Source organism: Oratosquilla oratoria, chromosome 44 (assembly GCF_046742065.1).
Source record: "Oratosquilla oratoria isolate Oo_2021 chromosome 44, ASM4674206v1, whole genome shotgun sequence".
NCBI lineage: Eukaryota > Metazoa > Arthropoda > Malacostraca > Stomatopoda > Squillidae > Oratosquilla > Oratosquilla oratoria.
The window spans coordinates 18,265,135-18,284,224 of NC_134820.1; the positions used below are offsets into that span (position 1 = coordinate 18,265,135).

A 19,090-nucleotide genomic window follows, 5' to 3' on the forward strand; every position below is an offset into this window, starting at 1 on the left:
TGATTATATCTCACCATCATTAGCTCATGCACTAAAAAGTCAATGGTCCTTAAAAGTTTTCATTATTTATCCCATTCAATTCGCAAACAGCACAATTAGGACCAATAAAGCTGTTTCTTTGCATCTCCTTTGTATTTCTTTGTATAAAACGAAGCGAGTGAAGTAAGAGACATTAATAAACATAGCAATGAACAATATAATGATCCAGTGGGTAAAACAACCAAATTTATACAGAGGCGAGAGTATTATTCAGCTTGTAGAGAACATACTTAATAACATGAGATTCATTATGCAATAAAGTATGGTCTGGCAATACGAAGTAGGTAAATAAAACGGCTTTTGGCTTTTATTGTTCTAATTTTGATTTTTCGTTTAAGAGGACTTTGTAGACTAAAGTATTTATATATTTCCTTGGACAATTTTGTATAATTCTTACTTGTCTTTAATTTCATCTTCACCATGGTAACAATTAAATGGCATTTGCAGCGATTAAAAATGTTAGGATGTAATTATATTGAACATTTGTACAAAGAAAATCGTTCTGTGGGAATTTGTGAGCAACATAACCACTATAATATCTAACTCCGTTTCCATGCATTTCTTACAAACACAGCTTCAGATAAACTGAGCAGTTCTGAAGAGATGCTTTATGAATCACAATGGCAAAAGCCGACAAGACTGTGAGAATAAACACCTTGTGAGATCGAAACCTTTATTGGTACTACGTTTCGCTTGTTACAGCTTTTTCAAGTACAGGTGGTAGGTGGAGGGGGAGGAGGGGGACGGATGGGACTTGGTGGAGACAAAGGAGGACATTTCGGACAGTTTGTTGAAATGTCCCCCTTAGTCCACTTCAACAAACTGTCCGAAATGTCCTCCTTTGTCTCCACCAAGTCCCACCCGTCCCCCTCCTCCCCCTCCACCTACCACCCACCCCTCCCTGATAACCTCTCCCAGTTCCTTCCCTGTTGGCTTATATGTGCTCAGAGTGTGTGTCATGTCTGTACTTGAAAAAGCTGTAACAAGCGAAACGTAGTACCAATAAAGGTTTCGATCTCACAAGGTGTTTATTCTCACAGATGCTTTATACAAAAAAATTTATATTCCCTTATAATAGGAAGAAACCTATTGGTGTGTCGATAGGTAAATATTGTCCACACTCATTGTTTTGGTTACTCTCTACCAAAGTGCAATCTTTAACTCTTGAATACAATTTATTTATCTAATTTCATCTGGAGATGAATATTGGAAGGGTTCCCGTCTGTCTCGGACTACCAGTAGTGTTCTAAAACATCATGGTTCCATCTTTAATTCCCTCGAAATCGCAATTTTGATAAAAAAAAAAATACACTATTGAAGTAACATCCGATGCGATAGATTATTTCACTGTTGGTAATGACTAAAGGGAAGCGAGGGGCCTCAAAGCAGGGTAAAATAAAAAAGTAGAACATTAAAAAAATACAATGTACGAGTAATACTAATGCTACTCCTCTTATTAGTATGTTTATCTATAATGTTCTCTTAAATAATAGGGAAAAAAAATTGTCTAGAATAGTCCATTTTGATATCAAATATCTGTTTATGATAGTATTTTCACTATTCTTATATATTTCATTTCTATATCGTTTAATTTTAATCTATATTTTATTTAGCTCTATTTTGTTTTACTATATTTTATTTGATCTTATTCTATTCAATTTTGTCTTATTTCAATTTATTTTATTTTGTTTTAATTTAAATGAGTGGATAGAGCGTTTAGGGAGAAATGTCAAAGTAGTGGTATTGGGAGATCTCAATGCAAGGGTAGGAGACGAGCAATAAACGGAGTGGTTGGGAAGTGTGGAGAGTTGGAGGTGTGTCTAGATAATTGATGATAGCAAACAGTGTTTAGTAAGAAAGTCAGGCATAAGTACACATGGGAGAAGGTGGTAGATGAAAGGGTGGTAGATAGGGCTTTAATGAACTATGTAGTGGTAACTAGGAGAAGAGTAGAGTTTTGGATGCATACATACATATACCAAAGGCTTCCCCCCCCCCCCTTACACGGGGGGTAGCCAAAAAAGAAAAAGGCATAGAAAACACTCACACCCATTCCATTTCCTATATATTCCACTCCCCTCCACCCTCCACCCACCCGCATATCTTGGCACATCAAGGATGAAGGGTCATCCCTGCATCTTGTTCTTAAGGGAGAGAGTGGAGAATATCAGATATTTTTGGGGGGGAAGATAACTTCAGAGTGGAGGATAGATGGAGAAAGAGGAAAGGGGGAAAAGGTAAGAAGGTGCTTATAGTAAACTACTTAGATGAGATAAGGAGAAGGATTACAAGAAGCTGAGAGAAGAGTGGGAGGGAGTTGAAGGATAGAGTAGAACTAGGAGTGGATGAGGAATGGGGATTTTTCAAGGAGGGAGTCACAAGGTGTATGAAACAAGGAGGATGGGAGTAAATAGAAGGGTAGTGAGTGCTGAGATCAAGCAAAGAAGGTTGTAGAAGAAAAGAAACGAGCATTCACAGTTTGGTTGCACAACAGGACTAGAGAATCGTATGAGAGGTACAAAGAAAAGAGAAGTAAATTATAAAATAAAGGAGGCAAAAGGGAGAGCAGGTGTGAAAAAGGGTAAGAGTATGACAGAAAATTTTGAAATTAATAAAGATGTTTTGTAAGGAAATTAAGAGAAAAAGGGATGGTGAATCAAGTAGAGAAGAAAAAGTAAAATATACTGATGGAGAAATTATAATGATATATATATTATTATTCCAGGGCCAACGTTGTGGATTTCCATATCCTTTCTTGTCTGTCTTTTAAGATATTTCCAGTATAAATTGTACCGTGTTTGCATAGGTTGCTGTGTTTGCATAAGGAATGAATATCTATTTTTCTTTTATTCCTGTCTTGTGGATCCGGAACTGTTGACAGTTTTAGATCACCTAAAAGGTTGTTCTTATTTCTTTTTAATTCTGGTTCAATAAATAGACTCACTGTTATGCATATAGCTAACAACCATACGTGAATCAGAATGAATAATTAGTAATAACTTAGGAGTATGCTGGACAAGGCGTCGTGTAGGTGGTTTCGGGGTAGCGAGCCTCTCCCTCTTAGTTGACCTGAGTCACGAAGCCAGAGTCGCCATTAACTATGTAGTCGACCCTCCTGAGCCAACCGTCGAGCTGGAGGACGTAGTGGGCTCCTTGGGTGTCGTAGCCATTACGAGATTCCTGGTGACCGAAGTCGTTACCGGAGTACTCATACTTCACCTCCCAGTTAAAGTCGTACTGCGCTGGGCTCTGCAACAAATCACATTTAAAGGCTTCTATACGAAGTAATTTGGATCTTCAAATGATTGTAGCCATTAATCACCCACTTGGTATTCTTGAAGATGAGAGATCTGCTCACCGAAGTAGCAGGTGCAGCGTGTCCGTAGACGGGAGTTGGAGGGTTGTAGGAGGGAATGCTGTTGCAAGAGGCCACGACGGCCAGTCCAGTGGCGAGAAGGGCAACCTGCTTGTGAACAAATCAGTGTTACCCAAGAAATTATTATAATGATAAGCAACATTTGATTACAACACAAATAGCGATGGTTTTTGTTTATCATACTTTTGGCATTAAGTCCTGAACTTGTACACGAATACTCTAAACGTACCTGGAGAGCATTGTCAATGATGAAGGGAAAACAAATGCAGAGGAATGTTCGTGCCGACTTGTATACACGTGACACCTAGTTGGTGGCGTAGGTCGTGGATGGATCTTTCGAACTGGTCACTCTTGACATTGCCTTCGAACCCCTGGAAAGTACATAGAAGCCTAAAAGGGTTCTGTCCACTACACTGATATCGTTCATGTCTTAAATGACCTTGCTTGCTAAGGCCCCGAGGGACGTGCGAAGAGAGACCCATTCTAAAAGCTAGAAGACACACCCACCATTTACGTCACCAACTGGGTTGATGTCACGCGTATATAAGTCGGCACGAGCATCGGTCTGCATCAGTTCCTCCTCCATCATTAACATGGTTCTTAAGGTGCGGCTTAAGTATTCGTGTGCAAGTTCAGGATTTGATACCAAAACCATGATGTACAATAATCGTCGCTATTTGTGAAGTTTTTTTCCAAAGGGTACTTACCATTATAATCATTTCTTAGGCTAACACTGACCCCTTCTCAACCAGGTTGCCCTTCTTGCCACTTTGGCCGTCGTGGCCACTTGCGACAGCATTCCTTCCTACAACCCTCCAACTCCCGTCTATGGACAAGCTGCACCTGCTCCTTCGGTGAGCAAACCTCTTCTACCCGGATTCCATGTGGATGATTTATGATTACAATGATTTGAAGATCTAATTGGATTCGCATAGGAGCCTTTAAATGTGATTTGTTTCAGGGCCCAGCGCAGTACGACTTCAACTGGGACGTGAAGGACGAATACTCCGGTAACGACTTCGGTCACCAGGAATCTCGTAATGGCTACGACACCCAAGGAGCCTACTACGTCCTCCAGCCCGACGGTCGCCTCAGGAGGGTCGACTACACCGTCAACGGAGACTCTGGCTTCGTGGCTCAGGTCAACTACGAGGGAGAGGCTCGCTACCCCGAACCCACCTACACGACCCATCGTCCTTCATACACGACCCCTCGTCCAGCATACGCCTAATTAATATATCCAGTCAAAGATCAATATGCAGATTAAATGTATGCATGTCAGTGACATAACTTATTGATGCAGTAATAAAAGAATAGATGGTCGACATTTTTTTTAGTGAACTCCCTTAAACAATGTGGATCTACAAAATGAAGCTAAGAACAGATGTTCTCTCTGTACATACATAGTGTAACAAATACAACCATGACAAAAGATAAATCTGATATTGAAACAGAATTATGGCCGAAGTAATGAGTATGAAAATAAAAAGTTGTCACAAATAATGGTTATAAAATAGTCTGTGAGACATCAAACATCAATGATTTTTTTTTCTTTTACCGCATTCTAAATGTTTCGAACAAACTGTCTATTCATGTTCAAATACAATTGATGATTATATCTTAGTCTAAATGCGTGAGCCTACTAAAAACCAATAAGGCTGTTTATTTGTATCTCCTTTGTATTTCTTTGTATAAAACGAAGCGAGTGAAGTAAGAGACATTACTAAATATAGCAATGGACAATATAATGATCCAGTGGCTAAAACAACCAACATGTTCGGACGCAACAGTATTATTCAGTTTGCAGATAACATTCTTGATAACATGAGATTCAGTATGCAACAAAGTATGAAGTCTAGCTATACGAAGTAGGTAAATAAAACAACTTTTGTCTTATATTGTTCTAATTTTGAGTTTTCATTTAAGAGAAGTTGGCAGACTAAAATATTTATGTATTTCCTTGGACAGTTTTGTACAATTCATACTTGCCTTTAATGTCATCTTCACCATGGTAATAATTAAATGGTGTTTGCCATGCTTACAAATGTCAGAATACATTTATGAATGGATGAGCCCTGGATTTTAAATGTCTCTCGCTAATGTTATTATATTGAACATTTGTACAAAAGAAATAGTTCTGTGGGAACTTGTGAGCAACATAACCACTATAATATCTCTAACTCTGTTTCCATGCATTTCTTACCCACATAGCTTCAGATAGATTGAGCAGTTATGGAGAGATATTTATACAACACTGTTTTCAGACTCTACAATAATTTGAAGAAAACTATTGGTGTGTCGATCGGTAAATATATTCCACACCCACTCTTTCATTGTTTTGGTAACTCTCTACCAAAGTGTACTCTTTAATACTTGAATACAATTTAATTCTCTAATTTGGACTAGAGATGGATGTTGGTAGAATTTCAGTCTCTCAGACTACCAGTAGTGTTCTAAAAAAATCATGGTTCCATTTTTAATTTCCTCGAAATCACAAAGTTGAAAAAAATACATTGAAGTAACATCCGATGCGATAGATTTTTTCAGACTGTTGGCAATGGCTAAAGGGAAGCAAGGAGCCTCAAAGTAGCGCAAAAGTAATATGAAAGTAGAATATTCGGAAAATATAAGTTACGAGTAATACTAACGCTGCTACTCGTTATCTATAACGTTGTCTTAAATAAACGGGGAAATTTTTAATTGTCTAGAATAGTTTATTTTGATATCAATTATATCTGTCTATGGTAGTATTGTTTTTTTTATCTTGTTCAATATAATTCAATTTTTATATTCTTTATTTAGCTTTGCTTTATTTTACTATATTTTATTTTATCTTATATTCAGTTTTATCTTGTTTCAAATTAGTTTATTTTGTTTTCAATTAAATGAATGGATAGAGGGTTTAGGGAGAAATGTCAAAGTAGTGTTATTGGGAGATCTCAATGCTAGGATAGGAGACGAACAATAGACGGAGTGGTTGGGAAATGTGGAGAGTTGGAGATGTGTCTAGAGAATTGGTGATAGCAAACAGTGTTTAGTAAAGTTAGGCCTACATTTATATATTCATTTATATTTATGTTTACATTTATATTAATATTTATGTTCATATCTATATTAATATCTATGTTTACATCTATATTCATACTCATCTATATTCATATCTCTTTATACATGTGAGAGAGGGAGAGACAGGGAGGAGCTGGGAAGAGGGGCAGAGAGAAAATTTATTATGGAATGTAGACATCTTTCTACCTGCTAGAGAGAGGGGTGGGTAAGCGAGGGCGAGAGAGAGATAAGAGAGGGAGATGGCTGTATTGTGGTTACTCACTCAGTCCCACGATATCTCAGCTGATGCTTACCAGTTCTTCCATCAGAATCTGCAACTTGTGGACTTAGGCGAAGGTTCTCACTTTGGAAGTCATCTTCCCCAAGCTATTTCATGCCCTAGATATGGATCTTTATGAACAAGGTTTACTCGCATCCGGTAACACTGCCTGGAAGCATACGGGACAAAGTGGTCGAACCTTTAGGTGATAACGATCCAACAGCAACACTGTTTGGTGTATTATTCATGATGTACCTGAAGAAAAAATACTTAAAATATACATAACAAAATGCACCTTTAATATTCACTAAGTATAGTGCGTGTACATTTAAACCATATGTTTATATTCATGTTTTCCTTCATCATATCATTCCCAAACAAATATTCATCTATCACGCCTGCACGTAGATAGAAATTACCATTCAACATAGTCTGTGCAAAGTATAAATATAGTCTGTGCAAAGTATGAATTAAACAAAAGAACTAAAAAGTCTTGAGTAAAAGCACTTATAGACGGCCCATCTACTGACGTCACTCGCTGGCGTCTTGTTTTCCTTTTTTACAACAGTGTGCTTTCACATGGATGTCAGAGATGAATACCTGCTTCCGGGAGACGTGGATCCCCGACACAGGTGGGGGTGCTGTCTTTCGTGCAGGGTATGAATAGTTCCTAAACGGACAGTTTACAAGTGGACATTTGCGTAGCGGATAGATGCCTAGTGCACAGTTGCTTAGCGGACAGCTCCTAAACAGACAGTTGCCTAGCGGACAAATTGCCTAGCGGAAAAATCGCCTAGCGGACAAATTGCTTAGCGGACAGTTGCCTAGCGGACAGTTGCCTAGCGGACAGTTGCCTAGCGGACAGATGCCTAGCGAACAGTTGCTTAACGGACAGTTAGTTACAGAACAGTTGTCTGACGGACAATCGCTTAGCGGACAGTTAAACAGTATGCAGTTGATCAGCGGACTGTTAAACAGCGCTTTTTGATCAGCAGGTTAGGTTTGGTTAGATTGGGTGTTGGGTAATTATCCACCTCTATTTTTGCCATAAAACTGCTCGGTGAGCGAATATCTTTATACTGTATAGCTTTCCTTATGGACCACTTTCTGTGGCGGAGTCATGCGATGAGACCAAGTCGCTAACAAAACGATCGGTCACTGGAATTTAGTTCGATTTTTCGTGTTTCTCTCGTCTATTCACAAGGTCTTACGTACACTGATTTATTAGTAAATTGTACCAAACAGAAATTGACAACTATTTATCTTCAGGATTTATATTAGGGACAGCTCTAGTTTATATATTTTTTCGATGATAACCTACGTAAAACAAAGGTTGTTGATCTTTCTTTTATTTTTGGTTTAATAAATTACCGCACTGTTGTGCACATACCAAATATTCCTATGTTACGGGTTGAATAATCAGTAATGACTTAGGCGTATCCTGAACGAGGGGTCGTGTAGGTGGGTTCGGGGTAGCGGGCTTCTCCTTCGTAGTTAACCTGAGCCACGAAGCCAGAGTCTCCGTTGACGGTGTAGTCGACCCTCCTGAGGCGACCGTCGGGCTGGAGGACGAAGTACGAGCCCTGGGAGTCGTAACCGTCACGGGAATCCTGCTGACCGAAGTCGTTACCGGAGTACTCGTCCTTCACGTTCCAGTCAAAGTTGTACTGTGCTGGACCCTGCAAACAGCACAACAAGAGTGATATACTGTCAAAATAACCTACCCATTTGGTATCAGTGATGGAGAAGTATCATTTTCTTACCGAAGGAGCAGGTGCAGCAGTTTGGCGATAGGTTGGGGCTGGAGGGTTGTAGGACGGAGGGGTGTCGCAAGTGGCCACGACAGCCAGAGCGGCGAGGAGAACAACCTGATAGGGGAAGAAGTGGCATTAGTTAGAGGAATTAGTCATCACATCAAACGTCCTTAGATAAGAACGACAGTATAATGACGGTTCCTGTCGATAAAGGTTGTGGTACTCGAGTGTGGGAGATGAGTCGCACCTTGAGAGCCATATTGGAGTTGGAGAATAAACTGATGAAGACTGAACCCAGTGAGGACTTTTATACATATCACGCCAATGCAGCTCGTGACGTAACGTGTGGGCGGGCCTTCTGGTCGTTTCGAAATGTCTCTCTTCACACATTCTTAGACGCCTCAACTTAGAAAGTCTTTATTCCTCTTTCTTTCTGATTCATATGATTAAAAACTGTGAAGATATTTGTTTTCAAGTTCTGGATACTCCACAGCATAGGTTCTCAATCAAGGGTCCTTATATAGTGCCTGTGGGGTAATTATATCTCTAAACTTCAATATTTTCTCTCAATGAAATAACTATAGTTTCATTCCTGTACGTCAAATATTATTCTGAACTACTTGTGATGTGAATGTCCTTGCTTATTAATGTTGTAATTTAATTAATTTCATAATGTCCATTGCAGTACCAGTATATAGTGAATTAGTCTTTATATATTGCCATTCTCTATTCGTTGTCAGATGAATGGAGGTACGAGTCTTGTAACTCTTGAGGGGGGAGACTTTAATCACTTGTTAGCTCTTGCATTTTTGTGAGGTAGCATACTTGTATATTTGTTTTATTTCTAGTTAGCCGAGTTATCCAGGTTCATTATCTGTTTTACATAAAGGATTCTATTATCGTCTCAAAGAAGACCATGTCTCCAAGTATCAGTCGTAATGAAATTCTTTGTACCAAGAGAATATGCCTTTCCTATTTGAAATCCCTCTACTTAATTTACATTTTAGTTGATCTTGTCATTTTTCTCTCACCTGCAATTTACTCCATAGGCGTACTGAACTAAAGTCAGTGCAAAAAAAAAAAAAAAAATCAAATTCCGTTTTCATATGTCATATTTCTGTTTTGTGTTTCATCCAATTTTGCTCCTATTTCATCCCGACATTTACTGGATTGGCTTTGTATTTCTATTGAAAAGGGACCTTTTCTTAGTTCGGATCTCTGTAAGAAGAGAAATGAAAGAATTTCTTGTCTTTTCAACATGATAACCGACATCAAGCGTCGGAAGTGCATCTCTTGTTGATTTCAGTCACACTCAGAACTACCTCAACAACCCCCATTGTGCCTCTGCTACACTAAGCATCTTGCAAGAGCAGCTTCCTTTCACTTCAGAAAGGGAAGATGCATCCATTACATACCCAATACAAAAAAAAAAGAAAAAAAAATCCGTGTGTGTAGGTCATTTTTTTTTCTTCCGTTCATCCTCAACATACAGTCCACGGACCCCCTAGAGAGGTACGAGGTCTCAAAAATGGGACCATGAGCCTAAAACTAGAGGGATTCAGTGGATCCCTGATGATTGTCAAGTGTAAAATGTATCTATAACAGGTTAAAAAATAGCATTACATAAGTATGAGCTACATGTGAAAATGGGTCGAGAACCTCTGCTCTCGGGTTGAAGTTCCATTGGCAAATCCATGATCCAGTGTTTACCTACACCAGTTCAAAGCCATTATACTCTCTAAATAAGTATATCATAATGTCATTCTGTGGAGTCGTATTTTACCACTGCCTTATGGGCTACTTTTTTTAGGATTCTAATGGTAGAGCCCCACGAAGTACGTAAGAGAACATTTGAAACCAATATGGCCATATTATCTATCATCTTACTCTTTCACTCCAATTTTCATAGAGGTTAAGCTTGCGAGGAACGTTTAAACAAGGTCGTGCGTGAAACTGTGAACGACCCGCCTACCTGTTACGTCATCAGCAAGGCTGGTGTCACGTGTATATAAGCCGACATGAACGTCAGTCTGCATCAGTTCTTCCTCCATCTCCAGCATGGCTCTCAAGGTGAGTCTTCTCAACTGTAAACCAGATTTCAAGTGTGACAAGATTCATTGGCACTGACTGTCAGTTTTTCTTTCTTCTAACTAATGCCCCTTCTTCCTCAACCAGGTTGTTCTCCTCGCCGCTCTGGCTGTCGTGGCCACTTGTGACACCCCTCCGTCCTACAACCCTCCAGCCCCAACCTATCGTCAACCCGCTGCACCTGCTCCAACGGTAAGAAGATAATAATTCTTCATCACTGATACCAGATGTGTAGGTTGTTAATATTATACACCCCTCTGATGTTAAACCGAATAATCCTGTCTTATCACCACACTTGTGTTGCGCTACTTGCAGGGTCCAGCACAGTACAACTTTGACTGGAACGTGAAGGACGAGTACTCCGGCAACGACTTCGGTCAGCAGGATTCCCGTGACGGATACGACGCCCAGGGATCGTACTTCGTCCTCCAGCCCGACGGTCGCCTCAGGAGGGTCGACTACACCGTCAACGGAGACTCTGGCTTCGTGGCTCAGGTCAACTACGAAGGAGAAGCCCGCTACCCCGAACCCACCTACACGACCCCTCGTTCAGGATATGCCTAAGTTGGCACTGCTTAGTGAACCCACTCGGAAATTGTGGTATTTTCACGATGCATGTACATCAGTGTTGTAATTTATTGAATCATAAATATAAAAAAGATAACTATAGATTTTTATTTTTGATAAGCTAATTTATTAAATATTTCTTCAATATGGCCTTCCAATATATCCATTGCAGTGCTAGGTAATGTTAATTGGATTCAACTTGTTTATAAGAATAAATCAACACTTATACAGACACATGGAGGAAATGATAGGTCATAGACACAAATTTGAAAATTGGCTAGGAGCAAACTTTTTTCATATTGAAAAAGTTCTTGTGACATCAAGTGTGAGTGAGCACTATTTAAGAAAGTGCAATTCTTGAACATGAAACAGCCTGGACAATCACAGATGACCACAACCTGGAAAGTTAGACGGAGAAACTGGCGAACATCTGCTGGGGAGAGGCAAAGCACCATGCAGGTACAACTCCGTAAGGAGCATGAAGTCCATAGGTTTCGTGCAGTTAATATCTCATGGATTATAGTAACAATTCTACAGAGAAGAATCATACAACATTTTTTTTATAAGAAACCTTCTCCACGCTCATTAATATTAACTAAGACTATTCCCATCGTTCAGTTACCTTCCTTACCACCTCTATGATGATGTAAGGGATGACAGAAAAAAATACATACACTGGCAATTGTAGACTTTAATTCCAAAGTAGGAAAGAGCATGACAGGTGAAATATGCATCAAGAATCCCAGAAGAAGTAAGGAAAGTTATGGAAGCGAGATAGTTATTAAATTGGTAGAATTATGCATCAACATAATGAATAAAATGAAATTGTGGATAATTTTCCAGATACACAGCATGGTAATGAACATTTCAAAAACTGTATGATCATACTGTACTATTTATCGATATACCAAGAGCTTTTTCCCCCTTACAAGGGAGGTAGCAAAGTCAAAGGCACGTACCTACTCCCATCCATTCCATTCCCATCCAACACCCTTTCCCTCCTCTCATCTTAGTTCCTTATGGATGATAGGCAATTCCTGTATCCCGCCCACTGCTCTGTCAGAAGCAATGCAGCAAGACACAGTACATCCACAGCAAGGCCGCTTCACTTAATCGGCTCCCCCCTTTCCCCATTCCCTCATACAGAGGAAAGAAATACCTTCAGGCTGCGTCAAAATATCAATCACACGTAAGCACCGCCTACCCCCATACCCCTCCACCCCTCCACTCTCTTCCTTGCATATCAGTATTATCTATACACATCCACTCTCCACTCATCCCTATCTCCTGCATCTCCCTTGCTCGACGGACATTCATCTCGTACTCAACGCCCCATCCATCCATCTCATCCTGTAAAAACCATGTTGTACGAACGCATTAAAAGAAAATCATGACCATCAACGGGAGAGAAGGGAACAAAGTTATAAGAAATAAGCAAAAGATATAAAGAAGTAAGATATGGGAAGCACAACTGTAAATACAATCCTTATGTACAACCTAGGGAATTTATCTATGTATACACGATCGCTACTTTGACTACAGTACATTCGCACAAAGTTGATATATCATCACGGTTATTAGAACCCTAATAGCAGTTTTCTTAGAGAAGAAATAAGAGTGAACTATCTTGTACGGTGAAGAGAATGCATCACTACTCGTATGCATATTTGAATATACTGTATATATATATTATATATTATATATATATATATATATATATATATATATATATAATATATAATATATATAACCCGTCTGGGGTATTGGCTGCTTGTTATTGTGGCAAAGCTGCATGCAGTTGATAATTTAGTGTCTATATGGGGCGCCCCTATGGACCAGAGTCACACATCATTTTGTCTATGATAGAGGAAAACTCTGTTCATAGAGAAATGATGGCACTTTTATACTACGACTGTCCCTCCGTTATGGTATCCCCCAACCCATTGTTGCTGTCCTGTACCTTTTCTCTGAGTATTCCTTTACTGTGGTGGTGGAATTCCCTGTGGTGGGGGAAAAGAATACTGCCACCAAGTATTCACACTTGGATCGTAATAGACGAGAAGAAAGGGACGGGGATTGGGACTAGGCATCTTTCTCCTTGTAGCCCCATAGGGCACATTCTTAAAAGTAAAAGGAAAGGCATAAGAGGGTCTGGAAGTTCTCGGACCAGCACCCTAAGGTTTGGGTCTTTTAATGTGCGTGGATGTGGTACAGATGAGAGTAAAAGGGAAGAGATTGGTAATATATTTGTGACAAGAAAGATGGATATGTTAGCTCTGAGTGAAAGTGGGAGGTTATCAGGAGTAAAGAGAGGGCGAGGGAAGGAAGGGGTGGCTGTACTAGTAAGTGCAGAGATAGGTAAGCGTGTGGTGGAGTGGAAGGAGGTTTCTTCAAGGTTAATGTGCATGAAGATGAAACTAGGAAAGTAGATGTAGGTCTTTGTGAGTGCATATCGGCCTGGTAATGAGAAGAGTGTAGGGGAAAGGTAGGCTTTTTGGATAAATTTAAATGAATGCATAGAGGGTTTAGGGAGAAGTGTAAATGTAATAGTACTGGGAGACCTTAATGCTAGGGTAGGAAAGGATCAATTGATGGAGTGGTTGGGGAATGTGGAGTTCCGGGAAAGAATCGTAGTGGAGAGTTGATGGTGGAAATGTGTCTAGAAAGAGAGTTGATGATAGGAAATACAGTGTTTTTGGAAGAAAGTCGAGCATAAGTACACATGGGAGAGGGTGGTGGAGGGAAGGGTGGTAGATAAAGCTTTAATGGACTATGTAGTGGTAAATAGGATTATGATAGGAAGAGTTAAGGATGTACATGTGCTAAGGGGAGAGGGTGGGGGAATATCAGATCATTTTTTGGTGGAAGGTAAGTTGAGAGTAGAGGACAGATGGAGAAAGAGGAAAGGGACTGAAGGTAGGGAGGTGCTTAGAGTGAACTCTTTAAATGAAGAGGAAAAAGAGAAGGAGTACAAGAAGCTGAAGGAGTGGGAGGGAGTAAAGGATAGAGTAGAGGTAGGTGTGGAGGAGGAATGGGGATGGTTCAAGGAGGGAGTCACAAAGTGTGCAAAGATGGTGTGTGGAACAAGAAGGACAGGAGGAAATAGAAAGAAGGGTAGTGAATGGTGGGATGAGGAAATGAAGAAGGTTGTAGAAGAGAAGAAGCGAGCTTACACAGATTGGTTACAAAATAGGACGAGGGAGTCGTATGAGACGTACAAAGAAAAGAAAAGAGAATTAAAGAAAAAGGTTAAGGAGGGAAAGAGGAGAGCAGATGTAAAATGGGGTAAGAGTATGACAGAAAATTTTGAAAGTAATAAAAAGATGTTTTGGAAAGAAATTAAGAGAGGAAGAGGAGGCAAATCAAGTAGAGAAGAAAAGGTAAAAGGTGCAGATGGAGAGATGATAATGGAGGAGAAGGCAGTAAGGGGAAGATGGGCAGAATATTTTAGGGAGTTGCTAAATGTGAAGGAGGATAGGGAGGGAAAGATAGCTGCAGTGGGAAATGCTAAGAAAATGAGAGTGATGAGTGAGGAGAATGGAGGAGAAATAAGGAAGGATGAAGTGAAGGCAGCAGTTAAGATGATGAAAGCAGGTAAGGCACCTGGTCTGGATGGATGCCATGCAGAATGTCTGAAAAAGGGAGGTACAGTGATGGTGGACTGGTTGGTGAGGTTATTTAATGTTTGCTGGAGAGAAGGTAGAGTGCCGGAGGACTGGAGGAGTGCTTGTATAGTTCCACTTTACAAGGGAAAAGGGGACAAGTGTGAATGTAGTAGTTTCAGAGGGATTAGCTTGTTAAGTGTAGTTGGGAAGGCTTATGGGAGGATTTTGATTGAGAGGATTAGGAGAGGAACAGAGGGAGTAATTGGTGAGGAACAGTGTGGATTTAGGACAGGTAGAGGTTGTGTAGATCAGATTTTTGTGGTAAGACAGATATGTGAGAAAGCTATAGGAAAGGGGAAGGATGTTTTTTGGGCCTTTATGGATCTGGAAAAGACCACAGGGTAGACAGAAAGGCAGTGTGGGAGGTTATGCGGATATACGGGATAGGAGGAAAGCTTCTGGGAGCTGTCAAGAGTTTTTATGAGAGTAGTAGAGCTTGTCAGGATTAGAAATGGAGAGAGGGAGTGGTTTGAGGTAAAGGTGGGACTATGTCAAGGATGCGTTATGTCACCCTGGCTGTTCAACTTATACATGGATGGAGTAGTGCGAGAGGCAAATGCAAGGGTAGTGGGTCAGGGATTGGAGATGGTTAAAGAAAATGGAGAAAAGTGGGAGGTGAGCCAGCTGTTGTTTGCGGACGACATTGCGCTTGTGGCAGGATCGGTGGAGGGATTGAGGAAGTTGGTGACTAAAAGTAAGATGATGAGATGTACAAGGGTGGAAAGGGAGTTGGGAGATAGGGTTGATGAAAGAGTATTATGATGGTTTGGACACATGGAAAGAATGAGTGAAGAAAGACTAGTAAAGGAGGTATGGAAGTCAGATGAGGAGGGAGTGAACATGAGAATACGTCCTAGTATGAGATGAATGGATTGGGTAAAGGGGTCTTTGGGTAAGAGGGGAATGTCTGATGAGGATATACGGGAGAGGACCGAAGACAGGGGTGAATGGATAATGGTTGTATATGGAAAATGTTGTGATGCATGAGGTGGAATGGACGGGGGGATAGGGGGTGAGGTAGTGTGTGTGAGCAAAATTTTGACGCAGCCCGAAGGGATTTCTCCCCGTCCTCTCCTTTATATGGGGGGACGGAGAGGGGGGGTCGCCGATTTAATGAAGCGGCCTTGCTGTGGATGTGCTGTGTCTTGCGACACTGCTTCTGACCCTGGGCAGTGGACAGGGTGCAGGGATGACCCGTCATCTAGGTGCTAAGATGGGAGGGAGAGTGGAGGGGTGTGGAGTGTTTTCAGGGATGGAATGGGTGGGAATGACTTTATGCCTTTCCCTTTTTGGCTACCTCCCTAGTAAGGGGGAAAAAGCCTTGGTATATGTATGTATGTATATATGTATAATATATATATATATATATAATATATATATATATAATATATATATTATTCCAGGGCCAACGTTGTGGATTTCCATATCCTTTCTTGTCTGTCTTTTAAGATATTTCCAGTATAAATTGTACCGTGTTTGCATAGGTTGCTGTGTTTGCATAAGGAATGAATATCTATTTTTCTTTTATTCCTGTCTTGTGGATCCGGAACTGTTGACAGTTTTAGATCACCTAAAAGGTTGTTCTTATTTCTTTTTAATTCTGGTTCAATAAATAGACTCACTGTTATGCATATAGCTAACAACCATACGTGAATCAGAATGAATAATTGGTAATGACTTAGGAGTATGCTGGACAAGGCGTCATGTAGGTGGTCTCGGGGAAGCGAGCCTCTCCCTCTTAGTTGACCTGAGTCACGAAGCCAGAGTCGCCATTAACTATGTAGTCGACCCTCCTGAGCCAACCGTCGAGCTGGAGGACGTAGTGGGCTCCTTGGGTGTCGTAGCCATTACGAGATTCCTGGTGACCGAAGTCGTTACCGGAGTACTCATCCTTCACCTCCCAGTTAAAGTCGTACTGCGCTGGGCTATGCAACAAATCACATTTAAAGGCTTCTATACGAAGTAATTTGGATCTTCAAATGATTGTAGCCATAAATCACCCACTTGGTATTCTTGAAGAAGAGAGATCTGCTCACCGAAGGTGCAGCGTGTCCGTAGACGGGAGTTGGAGTGTTGTAGGAGGGAATGTTGTTGCAAGAGGCCACGACGGCCAGTCCAGTGGCGAGAAGGGCAACCTGCTTGAGAAGAGATCAGTGTTACCCAAAAAATTATTATAATGATAAGTAACATTTGATTACAACACAAATAGCGATGGTTTTTTGTTTATCATACTTTTGGCATTAAGTCCTGAACTTGTTCACGAATACTCTAAACGTACCTAGAGAGCATTGTCAATGATAAAGGAGAAACAAATGCAGATTAATGCTCGTGCCGACTTGTATACGCGTGACACCTAGTTGGTGGCGTAGGTCGTGGATGGATCTTTCGAACTGGTCACTCTTGACATTGCCTTCGAACCCCTGGAAAGTACATAGAAGCCTAAAAGGGTTCTGTTCACTACACTGATATCGTTCATGTCTTAAATGACCTTGCTTGCTAAGGCTCCGAGGGCCGTGCGAAGAGAGACCCATTCTAAAAGCTAGAAGACACACCCACCATTTACGTCACCAACTGGGTTGATGTCACGCGTATATAAGTCGGCACGAGCATCGGTCTGCATCAGTTCCTCCTCCATCATTAACATGGTTCTTAAGGTGCGGCTTAAGTATTCGTGTGCAAGTTCAGGATTTGATACCAAAACCATGATGTACAATAATCGTCGCTATTTGTGAAGTTTTTTTCCAAAGGGTGCTTACCATTATAATCATTTCTTAGGCTAACACTGATCCCTTCTCAATCAGGTTGCTCTTCTCGCCACTCTGGCCGTTGTGGCCACTTGCGACAGCATTCCTTCCTACAACCCTCCAACTCCCGTCTATGGACAAGCTGCACCTGCTCCTTCGGTGAGCACATCTCTCTTCTTCCAGAATACCATGTGGATGATTTATGATTACAATCATTTAAAGATCTAATTGGATTCGCATAGGAGCCTTTAAATGTGATTTGTTTCAGGGCCCAGCGCAATACGACTTTAACTGGGACGTGAAGGACGAATACTCCGGTAACGACTTCGGTCACCAGGAATCTCGTAATGGCTACGACACCCAAGGAGCCTACTACGTCCTCCAACCCGACGGTCGCCTCAGGAGGGTCGACTACACCGTCAACGGAGACTCTGGCTTCGTGGCTCAGGTCAACTACGAGGGAGAGGCTCGCTACCCCGAACCCACCTATACGACCCCTCGTCCAACATACGCCTAAGTCAGCACTGATTGCCATATCCAGTCATTATGCAGATTAAATGTATGCATATTACCGACATAATTTATTGATGCAGTAATTAAAGAAAATATAATAAAACATTTTTTAATGAATAACCCCCATACAACATTAATTCACAAAATGAAATGTTTGTTCAAAGAAGACAACCATTTCAAAATAGAAAAGTTGAAATACTTAAACAGTGATAAATGTGTTTATTCTGATGATTTACATATTTACTAAAGTTGTATTTCATCATTATATATCTCAGAAAACCTATCTACATGATTATTTGTATTCCATCCTTACACTCCATTTTGCTATATGGTTCATCTCTTCGTCTTAAGTGCAATATAAGGGTAAAGCTATAGAATACATCTCCTAGTTTTGAATAATGCATAGCCCGACCCTGCATGTAACTGGTAATAAATAACATCATCCTCTCACCTCGCCGACACACACCTACATGAACCAGGCAATACCTTATTTCTGCATATTATAGATATTCGAGACTCGGAAATGTCACCAATATCGATAGAGAAAAATCGGGGTGTCATTCTTTCTCTAAACAATAATGGTATTGGTCATTATTTTGACTCGTTAGAATTTGCTCCTATGTAGGGCTTTCTGGGACTTCGGCCCAAAATCTGATCATTTAGAAATGATAAAAAACGAGTTTGAACAAGTAACAAATTATTGGAGTACAAAATCCAGTAAAAGAAGAATATACTTTATTCCGTGACCTAATTGATCGAGAGGGGTGCAACAAGGATGAAAAAAATTGCTTGATGTAGAGAGGTTGAGAAGGAAAAATAGCATCAGGTATAAAAAAAGGCTGATATAGGCTATAGCCCATTCATCACCGTGTAAGATTTCCCCGGAGATTACTAAGATCTATTGGCGGCCAGCATCAAAGGAAAAGTGGCACCCGATAGAAAAGGACTTGATACTCTGAATCATTACATACAAATTGGGACGCCAATTTCAAAACAGGGGGAAATCGGCCCTTCTTATT

At 40.6% G+C, this 19,090-nt stretch overlaps 7 protein-coding genes across 7 annotated transcripts in view; 4 read left to right on the forward strand and 3 right to left on the reverse strand.

Moving 5' to 3' along the window:
- Positions 1-19,090, forward strand: part of LOC143022399 (sodium/hydrogen exchanger 9B2-like) — a 607,113-nt gene that overhangs the window by 357,370 nt on the left and 230,653 nt on the right. The window lies entirely within an intron of this gene.
- LOC143022331 (uncharacterized) lies at positions 3,100-4,010 on the reverse strand. The gene is made up of 3 exons (XM_076180480.1): positions 3,930-4,010; positions 3,398-3,502; positions 3,100-3,288 (listed from the first exon to the last, which is right to left on the reverse strand). The coding sequence occupies exons 1-3, from the start codon at positions 4,008-4,010 to the stop codon at positions 3,100-3,102; spliced, it is 375 nt and encodes a 124-aa protein (XP_076036595.1).
- Positions 4,009-4,646, forward strand: LOC143022332 (cuticle protein 21-like). Its single transcript, XM_076180481.1, has 3 exons — positions 4,009-4,020; positions 4,168-4,269; positions 4,377-4,646. Exons 1-3 carry the CDS (start codon positions 4,009-4,011, stop codon positions 4,644-4,646), a joined length of 384 nt encoding a protein of 127 aa, XP_076036596.1.
- On the reverse strand, positions 8,171-8,753 carry LOC143022333 (cuticle protein 8-like). The gene is made up of 3 exons (XM_076180482.1): positions 8,742-8,753; positions 8,504-8,608; positions 8,171-8,419 (listed from the first exon to the last, which is right to left on the reverse strand). Exons 1-3 carry the CDS (start codon positions 8,751-8,753, stop codon positions 8,171-8,173), a joined length of 366 nt encoding a protein of 121 aa, XP_076036597.1.
- Positions 10,414-11,146, forward strand: LOC143022334 (cuticle protein 21-like). Its single transcript, XM_076180483.1, has 3 exons — positions 10,414-10,564; positions 10,670-10,774; positions 10,898-11,146. The coding sequence occupies exons 1-3, from the start codon at positions 10,553-10,555 to the stop codon at positions 11,144-11,146; spliced, it is 366 nt and encodes a 121-aa protein (XP_076036598.1). The 5' UTR covers positions 10,414-10,552.
- Positions 16,553-17,458, reverse strand: LOC143022335 (uncharacterized). The gene is made up of 3 exons (XM_076180484.1): positions 17,378-17,458; positions 16,819-16,949; positions 16,553-16,739 (listed from the first exon to the last, which is right to left on the reverse strand). The coding sequence occupies exons 1-3, from the start codon at positions 17,456-17,458 to the stop codon at positions 16,553-16,555; spliced, it is 399 nt and encodes a 132-aa protein (XP_076036599.1).
- On the forward strand, positions 17,457-18,075 carry LOC143022336 (cuticle protein 21-like). Its single transcript, XM_076180486.1, has 3 exons — positions 17,457-17,468; positions 17,616-17,717; positions 17,827-18,075. The coding sequence occupies exons 1-3, from the start codon at positions 17,457-17,459 to the stop codon at positions 18,073-18,075; spliced, it is 363 nt and encodes a 120-aa protein (XP_076036601.1).

Excerpts from the sequence above, each read along its gene's own strand:
- LOC143022332 (XM_076180481.1), top strand. Across the intron at positions 4,270-4,376 it reads AAGCTGCACCTGCTCCTTCG|GGCCCAGCGCAGTACGACTT; the intron begins GTGAGCAAACCT and ends GATTTGTTTCAG.
- LOC143022331 (XM_076180480.1), bottom strand. The coding sequence starts at position 4,010 with ATGTTAATGATGGAGGAGGAACTGATGCAGACCGATGCTCGTGCCGAC. Across the intron at positions 3,503-3,929 it reads ACATCAACCCAGTTGGTGAC|GTTGCCCTTCTCGCCACTGG; the intron begins GTAAATGGTGGG and ends GTTCACAAGCAG. Across the intron at positions 3,289-3,397 it reads ACGCTGCACCTGCTACTTCG|AGCCCAGCGCAGTACGACTT; the intron begins GTGAGCAGATCT and ends GATTTGTTGCAG.
- LOC143022333 (XM_076180482.1), bottom strand. Across the intron at positions 8,420-8,503 it reads CTGCTGCACCTGCTCCTTCG|GGTCCAGCACAGTACAACTT; the intron begins GTAAGAAAATGA and ends TGCTGTTTGCAG.
- LOC143022334 (XM_076180483.1), top strand. Across the intron at positions 10,775-10,897 it reads CCGCTGCACCTGCTCCAACG|GGTCCAGCACAGTACAACTT; the intron begins GTAAGAAGATAA and ends CGCTACTTGCAG.
- LOC143022336 (XM_076180486.1), top strand. Across the intron at positions 17,718-17,826 it reads AAGCTGCACCTGCTCCTTCG|GGCCCAGCGCAATACGACTT; the intron begins GTGAGCACATCT and ends GATTTGTTTCAG.
- LOC143022335 (XM_076180484.1), bottom strand. The coding sequence starts at position 17,458 with ATGTTAATGATGGAGGAGGAACTGATGCAGACCGATGCTCGTGCCGAC. Across the intron at positions 16,950-17,377 it reads ACATCAACCCAGTTGGTGAC|GTTGCCCTTCTCGCCACTGG; the intron begins GTAAATGGTGGG and ends CTTCTCAAGCAG. Across the intron at positions 16,740-16,818 it reads CTCTTCTTCAAGAATACCAA|CCCAGCGCAGTACGACTTTA; the intron begins GTGGGTGATTTA and ends TTTGTTGCATAG.